An 11,960-nucleotide genomic window follows, 5' to 3' on the forward strand; every position below is an offset into this window, starting at 1 on the left:
TTGGATCCTGGATGTATAAGAAATAGTTATTTCATAACAAGTGTAAAAAGTTATTATTTCACGCACACGATGACTGCCGTTAATCTTAAGGGAGAATTATACCACGTGAGTTTTCAGATGCATTTGTAGGGCACTCACTTCTTTTTTCGATTGCCTTTACGCATATAGGGACGGAAAATAAATAAAATAATGCAACTAGTTTATGTTGCTAGAACGTGCAAATTTTCACTGATTGAAAAAATAATCAAGAGATATATAATACATACGACGATATATTACTATAGAACCAAACAAAATTTCAATGTCAAAATATTTTATTACTCAATATATTCTCCTCTTAATTTGATACATTCATTACAGCGAACCTGTAATGTCTCTAGAGTTTTCAACAAAAACGTTTCTTCTTGCTCTGCAAACCAGACCTCCACAGCTTTTATTACCTCCTCGTTGGAAGAAAATTTACAACCTTTTAAACTTTTTTTCAGTTGAGGAAAGAGATGATAGTCGGATAGAGCCAAATCTGGTGTTCTAGTAATTCAAACCCTGAATCACGAATTTGTTGCATGGCAACATGAGATTTGTGTGTACGGGCGTTATCCTGAAAAAACAAAACACCTTTGGATAGCTTTACGCGTCTTTTCTCATTCATTTTTTCCCGTAGAGTGGTCAGTTATGTGGAATAGTAATCTCTGGTTATTGTTCTACCCTTATCCAAAAAATCAATCATGATTATTCCATGGATATCCCAAAAAATTGGAGCAAGAACTTTTTCAGCAGATTTTTGGACACGAAACTTCTTAGGTCTTGGAGAACCAGAGTGTCGCCATTCCATCGATTGTTGTTTTGTTTCTGGATCGTAGAAATGTGCGTCTCATCCATAGTAACAATTCGGTTTAAGAAGTCTACATCGTCTACATCGTTTTCAAATCGAGCACAGATCGAACGCGATGCTTCTACCCTTGCACGCTTTTGATCAACAGTCAAACATTTGGGGATCCATTTTGCAGCAATTTTTCTCATGTCCAAATTGACGTGAATTATATGATGAACGCGTTCCAATGAAATATTTAGTGTTTCAGATATTCGTTTTCGCCTAATTCGACGGTCTGATAAAATCATGTCATGAACTGCATCGATATTTTCTGGCCTTCCCGATGGGTCATCGGTCATCATCTTCAATGGAAAATTTACCTCTTTCGAAACTTCAGTCGAATTTTTCACGGTTTCACACGAAGGACATTGATCACCAAGGGTATCAAGCATATCTTCGTATATCTGGTCATAAATAATGAGCTTCAATAATTTTAATTACAGAACTGGAATGAATAAATATAACCTAGAAAAGCATTTTAACAGAAGAAATATTCAAACTCAGAGCATATTGATCTGAGTTCAAAATTGATAGAATTTTGTTTTCAATTTGTTCAAATGAATTATGAATATTCATCCCTCGATTCATACAAAGTATGAAAGTAGAAAAATTCAAACGTATTCGTACAGATATTTCTGTTTCGTTTCCTGAAGTCTTCTGTATATTTTCAATTTGCTCTTCTCTGCTTCCTGGGAGCATTCCATATTATTTTGTGAATTGTGCTTTTTACTACGCCATGAAATACGTGTCTACGATTCTGTTCATTTAGAGTGGCCTTTCAAAAACGTAAAAATTATGTCCTTCGAACATTCTGCATGCAGTGCCATTCAATATTCTGGAAAGGGTGTCCTTAATTCATCGTTTCGCAATAATAGGATTTTCAGTCAAGTTGGAAGTTGAACAACTTATAATCCATTTCCTGATAATTATGCAATAGAAACTTTCAGTTGACACTGCTCTAATGCACGACATTATTAATTTGGAGCTGCTTTCGTTTTTATAGATGTGGGTGCCCGTTTATCCGAATTGAAAAAGTTTTCCATCGACGTATTTTATGAATAAGTGGAATCATATATATGACAATATTGTATACAATATAGATAAACCGCGACTCGATATTCGTCATGATATTAATGAAACGATAATTATGGGTACCTACTTATAATGATTTTTTTTTTCATACGTACTACACTAGATGTAAGAACAAGTTCTTGAAAATATCGAAAGCTTATGAAAATCTATCCGGAAAATACTTGAGTGATGATATTTTCGTAAAATCTAAAGTTAAAAAATTATAGAATTTACAAACCCTATTGATTGTTATTAATGCAGTAAATTTAGGTATCGGTATTCCCATTCGTCCTTTGGTACTTTTTAATCCATGCCATGAAAATTCAGACGTAATTCTGTTTAAATCAGTAGTTTTGTGAGTTTTTCGTTATAAACCTCGCCAACAAAAGATCATTTTATAATGTGACTTAATCCTCCTGTATTAGCGTTCCTTCATCATCTTAAAGTCGAATGACACTCCCAACTGGTAGTTAAGCTCGTAATATTCCAATAACAGAAGTGATTAGGCACCGAAAATAGGAGAACATAGAACATTAGGACGCAAGATATTGTTTCTCAGTATGGAACTGGACGAAAGAAAATTGCTGAAAGAATTTTTTTTCGTAAAGTTTCTTAGGTACTAATTGATTATCTATTTCTTCTCAAGTAATCTTGAAATTTTCATATTACATAATTTGATAGAAACATTATTATTCACATAATACAAAAATATACATTTTTTTTCTCCCTTTTTGTTTCAGATATACCTTAGAATAGTTAAAAAAAGGGAGAAACACATTTTATATTGATGACAAACTACAACAAAATGCTCATTCTTCGAAAGAATTCATGATTATAAGACTACTCAAAGGTTTTTCGATGAGCACATTTTCCTAGGCATTCGTATTGTATGGTACCGGATGACGCTAACCTATAACCTAAAATCTTCATGAACTTTATTATTCCACACACATGGTATATTGTTCAATATCCAAACATTTTTTACTCATATTGAAAAGAATACTGTGCTCTCATAGTATGGTTATATCATTGAAGGGTTTAAAACTCAATGATAATATGCCTCACAAAGTACAGAATGGGTAAAATTCGTTGTCTACTGAGGAGAGATCTCAAGAACTAAGTATAAGAGCTAGAAGAAAACGGATGATATATTTACTAGATCTTTTTCATAGAAACAAAGAATGATGAAAACCGTAACCTCTTACGATTCTTCGGTTTTGACTTATCAGAAAAAAATGAGATTTTGACGAATTCGAAAAGTTCTCATAATTTTTTTGTCTTTGAAGATACAGATCTGAAACTTGAACCTTGAACTTTTATTCGTAGAATCTCGTCAGTGAATTCAACGTAAAAAAGTTTAAGATCTGTAACTTCAAAGACAAACAAGTTATGAGAACTTTTCGAAATCGTCAAAATTTAATTTTTTGCTAATAACTCCAAAACGAAGAATAGTAGGAGGCTAAGGTTTTCACCATCCTTTGTTTCTCTGAAAGAGAGCTCGGAAATGAGTCATCCGTTTTCTTCTAGTTCTTATAGCTCTAGAGATCCCCTCAATAGACAACGAATTTTGCCCACCCTGCATATATTACCGTAAATCGCATGTCGAACTGCATTAAATGCTGCTATCAAACTTGAACTTGAGCTAATAAATATCTGTCAGTATAGCGATAGTCGACTTTTTTCAAATGGAACGAAATATTTTTTTTTGTAAATAATCATGCCATGGCTTGTGGACATGAATAGACCTAATAAGGAAAATTTATGAATAATATAGGACTTTTTTCTACGTATGAAAAAAATAACTCCCTCACCTGTGAACGAAAGTAGAAGTTAACAGAGTATTACATAGTACCAAATAGTTCATAGATACTGATGATAATAGGAATAATCAGAAACACGCAAAAATGGGGAGGTGAAGGTATGTCAATGGTTTATGAATATGAATATTTTCACAATGAAGGAATTTAATGAAACTAAAAAATGCGTGGCCATGTTTTCGAATGATTGAACGAATTTTGATTTTTTTTAAGGTTGTTGATCTCCTGGTACATTGTGTGAAAAATTCGGTCTTCTTTCAGGAACTTACATTTTGTCATTTGGTTGGATACCATTCAGATTTGTTCGAGTTGAAATTTACAATTATATAGCTGATGAATTTCATTCCACTGAGTGTACTACATTTTTATCAGGTAATGTTTGTACCCACGTATAGAAGACAAATGTCGATTCAATTATTTTAATTGTGAATAAATAATAATAATAATAATATCCAGTTACAGAAAATATTAATAATACATGAAAAATTAAAGGAAAACATGAGGGCTATATTGAAGATTATAGAGAATATAGAAGAGAGAAGAAAGAACTGACACATATTCCTTATAGGCGACTCAATGAGGAAATTCGTTGGAATACACAAGTAGAACTCTTTGCTAGATCTAGAGTGCAATCTTGACACCAGAAAATTAATAGAAACGATAAGATCTGAACAATCAATATAACCATGCGAAAGGTTATAGAGAAATTTGAGGAATAGTACTTTTCTGCTAGTTTCGAGTGATTGACTCCAAACCTCTTCAACAACGTAAATTGATCGTAGCCTCTTACTGGATAAATACCATCCACCCTCCAAACTAAATACTCAACTAACGCAGTAAATATCGACTAACTTAATATAAATGGAATGAACAAATTGTCGGGTATTTTAGTATCAAGTAGGTTTTCTCTTTACTGATGTTAAGCCAAGCAAAATGACTTTTCCTTCATCAGAGCAAATCAAGATAAGATACGTTAAGGGTAAAAACGTGTGAACATCCTTGACAGCAGGTCAGCCAAGAGCAGTCCAGCCTCCTCAGACAATCTATCATACATTCAAAGATTCAGTTCAAACGGTAACAAGTCACGTTGATAAAAATTTCGCAGTAAAAACAAAAGCATTAAAATTAATGCCAGATTCTTGAAATTGGTGATATTTCATACGACATTTTGCTGTATTGATCCAGATCACAGTTTTCTCACTTCTTGCTCAATTTTGGTACCTAATTGAGAGTTAGCTGACAGGTTCTACTAAAATTTTCTTTAACGACACTTTTGGAAGCAAAAATTTGAAGCATTTTTCATTGTTTTCACATTGATGCTCTATTCAAATAAGATGGTGGTTGTTAAAAGTATTAACTACTGGAAACCTTGGGGAATTCATCTGAAGTTTAACTTCCATTTTCGGAATAGTCATCTACCCCAGCTTGCCATCTTGTTATTTGTGGTTGAAATTCTACTTTTTCCATACTGCAAAATTTGACCTATATCTGTTGTCCGTTTTGGTCATGATCAAGGATAATCAGAATGAACTCCACATTTATAACCCTAATTAAGGTGTACCGTAAAGTAAGGAATGACCTGTGTATGCGGAGGACCATACAGAACATATTTTCGATTCAATACAAACTAGGATCGAAGATCGAAGAAGAGAGAGACAAACTCGGAATGCATTGTGTGCAAACCTCAAAAGCAAGCCGCGGCATTCTTCCCTCCAAATTCATTCACAGAAAGAATCGCACAACTCAATCATTTATTTATCTGAACCCGATCATGCAGTCATTGGAGTGTGGCGAACAATATTACGAAGCGGAATACCTATGTACTGTTTCCATCTGTTATCTTCAATTATTGATCGATAAGAACTGCCAAGTGCTCGATTTGATTAAGTGGTTATCAGAAAATTATAATTATTATAATTGAATGTAGTTGAATGGACCGTGTAATTGGGTTCGTAATATAATTGAGTTGTGAGGAAATGGATTTTATATTATCAATATTATTATGTTCTTTTCAAGCAATTGGCATATTGGGATGATTTAATTATTTATACAGGGTCAGTCTTTGACTCGTACAAATGTTTTAACAGTAGATTCTTGAGGTCAAATGAAACACATTTTTACTATACCATTTTTTCCGATTCGGCCCTGCTAAACAGAATTCCCTTCAGAATAACTAGCTAAATCACTACACATCTGTGGATCTTTTAAACAGAGTTCTATTCAGCCAAAGTACCCAATTTTCCAAATTTCACAGATACTTTTTAATTTTTGAATATCGAATTACTCGAAAACGTTATAAGAGAAAATATGAAGGATACTTTTATTTTACAAAACGTTCGAATATTCATCAAAGCGTCCAACTTAGTTTCAAGAGTTAGGTTCTGTGAATTTTTGGTATTTTATTTTTTTTTATTTTTATGGTACGTTATAGTCATAATGAGAAAACTGGAAGACGTGGGTAATATCTTGTGTTCGAAAAAGATTCATCAAAAAAATGAAAATTCATTTCATTCGACAGAACCGTTTGATTTAACATTTTTTTATGGTTTTTCAACAGCCTGTATCTTTCAAACCGAGCCGATTCTGAAAGTATGATAAAGGAGAAAAGTGTTTCTCTTGACCTCAAGAATCTATTGTTAAAATATTTGTACGACTCAAAGACTCACTGTATTATTGATATCGATCCCATATCAGATGTTATCTGTGAATAAACTGCTCACCTAAATACACTAGGTACGTAGAAAACAGAACACCCAGTATGAATGAATTTATTCAAGAACTATTTCAAGGAATATACATAATCTAGGCAGCAAATGAAATGGGATAACTCAAAAATTTCTGGAGTTTGACTAGCTGTAACTTTAACATCACTTTGCAAGGACTAAAGAGAGCTCCAAAAAAACGTTCATTAAATGCTAAGGATGGAGTTTTCATAAAACTGTCGAAAAATCTAACATCAGCTATCAAATATGGAAGTTATAGCTAGAATTTCAAGAGAAAGTTGTGATTTTTTAAAATGGCAATATTTTCTTATCAACGCATTTTATGCGAAAAGTGGCAGATATGTCCCGAGCTGTTGGGGTAACAATGCACCCAGACACAAGAAAAATAAGTAAGGCCCTTTACATTTACCGCCAAAAGCGGGTTTTTGGTTGGCCTACATTCACACCCTGTACAGCTGGAAGATATTGAAAAAACTCTGTGCCTGTGGCATACGAGCGAATGATTATGCTTCGCATCTCGGGCTAAAAATTGAAGATCACCAAAATAAAGTGGCAATTTTTCCACTGTCTCACTTCATTTGCTGCTTATTTGTTGAAGTCGACATACGAAACGATCAGTTTTTCAAACACTTTTTCAGAGTGCTTTTTGTGTTACCGTTTCTCTCGCGCGAGGCTTATGGTATGACCTTTATAGAAATAGTTCCAAGGATGCACAGAGGTGTGAATGCAGCAGTGGATTGTTGTCGCTTATGGAATTAAGAAAGTCGTACACGAAAAGTTAGAGGTACAGGCCGTCTGGCCGTGTCAGAAGAACGACCGGACCCCACATCAAGATCGCCGTTTTAGTATTTTGGCTCTACGAGACCGCTTCAAGTCTACAAGATCAATTGCGGACCAATGGTTTACAAAGCGATGCAAGCCCAGTTACAATGCAAATCTTCATCGCTGGATCAGAAGTTTTGGACCTACTTCATACCGGCCTTACCTGGTCAAAACCAAGATTTTGACTATTATTAATTTCAGTACTGAAATTCTGATCCCGACTCACTAGATGACGATTTGTGGAATGAAAGGTTCCTATATCCTCAGAGCCCTCAAGTGCAAGAATTGGACCAGGAAAAGTATCATGAATCTAGGCCTACTAAGAGGTACAAAACTGAAGTGTATTTTATTTGTGATAAAATCTACTTTCTTCACTTTTTCTTGTGACCATTATGTTTGTCTTTGTTTCTCATTGAATGACTATCTTTTGTAATTAACTTTGAAAAGCTGTATTTCGTGAAACTATTAGCCCTATGGTTTATTCAGCCCAATATTCAGAATATTTTATGCACTTAAGAATTGATTAGGAGTGACTTTGTTGCAGAAGTACACCTTTATGGTGAAAAATGGCAATATCTCAAAAAAAGTGCAAATTTTTAGCGGTTTTCAAGATTTTTAATCAAATTTTAGAAGCTGTATCTGTCTATGGCGAAATTTGAAAAAAGCGCTAATTTTCTTGCCGTTTGAACGTTATATGGCTGTGATACAGAAGGCCGTCGAGGTAAAAAAATTGGAGTTAGGTACAATTCCAAACAATATAAAAAAAGAAACCCACTTCCCAAACCATGCATGATGAAATGTACCTACTAGGCGACTGGGTTATAAACCTTTGCTGAAATTCATACACCTGCTATGTTGTTTGAAACCTAAAACTGAACTACTGACATTCAGAAGAATGGGTATATTATCATGTTGTGACAAAGTCGTCGGCTTGATATCCAATCAGAAAATTTCCTTTTAAGTTCTAGCACAATTTTGGGTAAGGTTGGGCAAAAATTAAATTTCCTTCATAACTCGAAGATCTTTCATGAAAAAATCATTGTATGTAGTTTTGTTTAATTATTGCTCAAACTAAAATTACTTATTTTGAAAAATGAGTATAATTTACAGCTCAAAATAGTATGTACCTCGGAAACCATTCGGCAATCGGATTTGTACTTTCGTAATATTAGGTACATAAATGAAAATATTTCTGCAGGCAAAAGCTGATGACTTCATGTGAGAACTCTCCGTGATTTCTAAATTTAAAATTTGTTTTAAGGCATTCCGTTCAGTTCTCTACAAAAATTTATCATCCAAAATGCACCGGTGTGAACATCAAAACCAATTAAGCGACATCAACAATAACAATTCTTTTTCGATTTGTACGAAGACGATTTTCTGTTTAGTCCAGGTAAATTGTAAAAATTCTCAACTCTACCAATGACTGATATGAACGAGGATATGAATTAGACGCAGTTTTTAGAACTGCGTCTTCGCGGAAAAAGGACTGGGGGAAATTAGATGTTTTTCTCCTATACATCTCCTTGAAAGTGCATAAGCCATAAGTGAGATATACCTACAAAGAGCTTATTTATAAAATGAATGCATATACATACTTATAGTTTTTTCACCATGTTATTTCTGGATATGACTTCATGCCATAGCTTTTAGAGTCAGACAATTTTTATATTCTCATCAATTTATTCGTAGATTTAAATCAAAAAGATATAAACATTGTATTTTATTCATAAAAAAACGAAGAAATTATAGTACTTGTACTTGAATATAAAATTAATGAACCAAAAATTGTTACCGTTTAATCAATTATCACATTTTCATGATACATTCTGGAATTTTTTCCGGTATTAAAAATCGAATTTATCTTAAATGCGTTTTTTTTCGACGACTTCATCAGTATGCTTCTGAATTGTGAAAAATATTACAAATAGGTAATAATTGTGCTTGCAAGGAAATCATTAGTGTAATAAGTGTGCGGGGTTGAAATATATCAAGAAGTATGCAATTTGATATGAAGTAATTTGTTTCAACAAATAATCACCCGAACTAGGAATAGGCAATAAAATTAGCAATCCTTAGGGGAACAACAGAAAAATGAGGAAACCGCTACATTGAAGAACTACCTGTGACCTGAACTGAGCTTCCCGCATTATTCACTTTGATCATTTATTGATGAAAATTGATTCATTGGAGCCTTATCGATACCTTGTATTATTTCTTGAATTTAAAAGTATTACAGTGTAATTCTAGGAACATAAGTCGAAATATATAAAAAGAAATGTCTTTATTGAGTCTTGAGTCCAAATTTCCTTGAATTTGACTTTACCTAAAACGAATTCAAAATAAAACGTTCAGAATTTTCCTCAAGTTTTGAAGAAGATTATGGAGTTGGTGGAGTGAAGTTTCATGTAAAATAGTGTTTACTTGAAAGAAATATCCTGAAAGTTCCTTCATTGGCGAAAATTCGAAAAATTATGACAGAAACCCAAGTTAAAACTTCCCAAAAATGTACCTGCTTTTGTCGTTCGGATCCAGATCATGCTGGAAATGCCAAAAATTAGGCACATTGTCACTAGAGGAGAGCACCACCGTACATGACGAGCCATATTGGCGGAGTTCCGACGGAGGACTGTCGATCTGAAGAACAATCGTGCTGGAGGTCCACCAGCAGACCAGGTGACACGCGCTGAAGAAGCTACGTACGGGTAAGACCCGGTGAATCAGATTTTCGACCGCTATTCGGCGACGAATATTTAATTGGATGTAGACAGAAACTGTACCACGATAGGTTATTATCCTTTCCGATTAAGATTCCTGCTCTTTTATGAAATGTATACCTCTGATGTCGTTTAATTCGTGATTTCTTTCACGGAAGTTCTTCCCGTTTTGGGCACCAATTCGCAAATTCCTAGTTAACTCTTTATTTGAAGGAGGAAACATGATAGAAAATACACTATTTCTTCAATATTTTGTGATCAATAGAAGATCGATGTTGGTCATAAAACCATCATAAGGGCAGCTTAAATATTTGCCCTATTATCAAACTCATTCTTTTGCCCATTTCTCTATAAGTTTCAAGTTTCACAGTTTCAGGTGAAAATTTATTTTTTGGATCACCATTTCAAACTTTATGAAAATTAATTTTTACTATTTGTACTAGGTACACAATCAGTTCACTCAAGAAATTGAAAAAAAAAGTAAAGTAAAGAGTATGGCCTCTTCGAACATCAACCACAACCTGACAACACCTTGATCTGATTGTCGGAAGTAGCCTTGATCAGTTTTTCTCCAGAGTTGCAGTAAAAGCCATCTAAGTTCTTGAAGTGTTTGTGGAGGTAGTTGATGAAAATCCAAAGCTCTTTTAAGCTGACCTCAAGCGTGTTCAATTGGATTGAGGTCTGGCGACAGATGGTGTAGCGCCAAATGAGGAATACCATGAATTTCCAGAGATTTATCGACAACTCTAAGCACCATATTATTGTCAAAAAAAAGAAATTCGGCCCCACAGCAGCATGAAACAAATGAATAATATCCTCAATAACTTGCTTCCATAAGAATCGATGCATTCATGGTAGCATCAAGCACCAACAGATATGTACAATACGTCCAAAAAAATGCTGCCCAAAAAAAAAATTTGACCCAATAGCAGCATGAAAAATAAACAATATTCTCAATAACTTGCTTCTGTATGAATGGATGCATTCATGGTAGCGTCAAGCACCAACAATTATATACGTTCATTGAAACAAATGCCTCCCCAAACAGTAACTATGTCGAACCAAAAAAAAGTTTTAACCTTCACCCACCTGAAGATGTTATTGTTATGGCGAAACACCTATCATGGCGTTAACACATATTTTTGTGTAAATCATGTAATCTGTTTTCAGTTCAATTATGGATTTTCAGCAATTATCGGCCACGTTAATTCAATTTGGTAACTACATATATTGCGCCAAACAGATGAACACGCCGACTATCCGAGAACCATCCATATCTCGACTCATCTGTGAACAATACAGACACAAGTACTCAAAGTCTCTCTTCGGGTAAACACAGTCAGAAACCGATCTTGTGCAGGAGGGGTAGATCTTGGGCGTCCACATCTCAATTTTTCGGTCACGTTTCCAGTTCCCCGATATAGATATCGACCTTGAAAGAAATTCACATTATCTTTCTGATTAAGTTTACGTGTAGGCATTATTGTAGAATGAATGATTGTAAGAAAGTAAAACAATAACTGATCAGTATACTCATACTCTTCACTGTTTGAAAATAGCATGCTTTCGAAATGAATCCGGCAAATGGATTGCCTGGTTTTGTTCTATGATGTAGGTAATTGGAATTTTTATTTGGAAATAAGTTAAAATGAGAAGAACTCTGACATGAATTCAAAGACTTTTTCGCATGCATCTATCCTGAAAACTTCAAGCCCCTAGCTCTCTTTCTTTGGAAACTGGTCACGGCCTGACGGTCAGAAACGAGTTTGCTTTTGAAAACTTCATTAGTTAGTCCAAATCGAATCGTTTGAGGTAATTTTTGGGCTCCAAATTCTGAAATAACTCTTTTTCTAGTCTTTCCATTGATACCCTGAATGGTAGTGTGTGATTAGTTCAATTCAGATCGTAACTTTTGTTGATAGGTGCGTCTAAATTGATT

At 34.2% G+C, this 11,960-nt stretch overlaps 1 protein-coding gene across 1 annotated transcript in view; it reads right to left on the reverse strand.

The window, feature by feature from the left end:
• LOC123314330 overlaps nt 1-9,919 on the reverse strand; it is a 41,148-nt gene extending 31,229 nt beyond the window's left edge. The window contains exon 1 of the mRNA XM_044899526.1: nt 9,817-9,919. Coding sequence (XP_044755461.1) covers nt 9,817-9,910 — 94 coding nt within the window. The 5' untranslated portion in view covers nt 9,911-9,919. The remainder of the gene's footprint in view (nt 1-9,816) is intronic.
• Nucleotides 9,920-11,960: the final 2,041 nt, after the last annotated feature.

The sequence above is a fragment of the Coccinella septempunctata genome, chromosome 5, assembly GCF_907165205.1.
Source record: "Coccinella septempunctata chromosome 5, icCocSept1.1, whole genome shotgun sequence".
NCBI lineage: Eukaryota > Metazoa > Arthropoda > Insecta > Coleoptera > Coccinellidae > Coccinella > Coccinella septempunctata.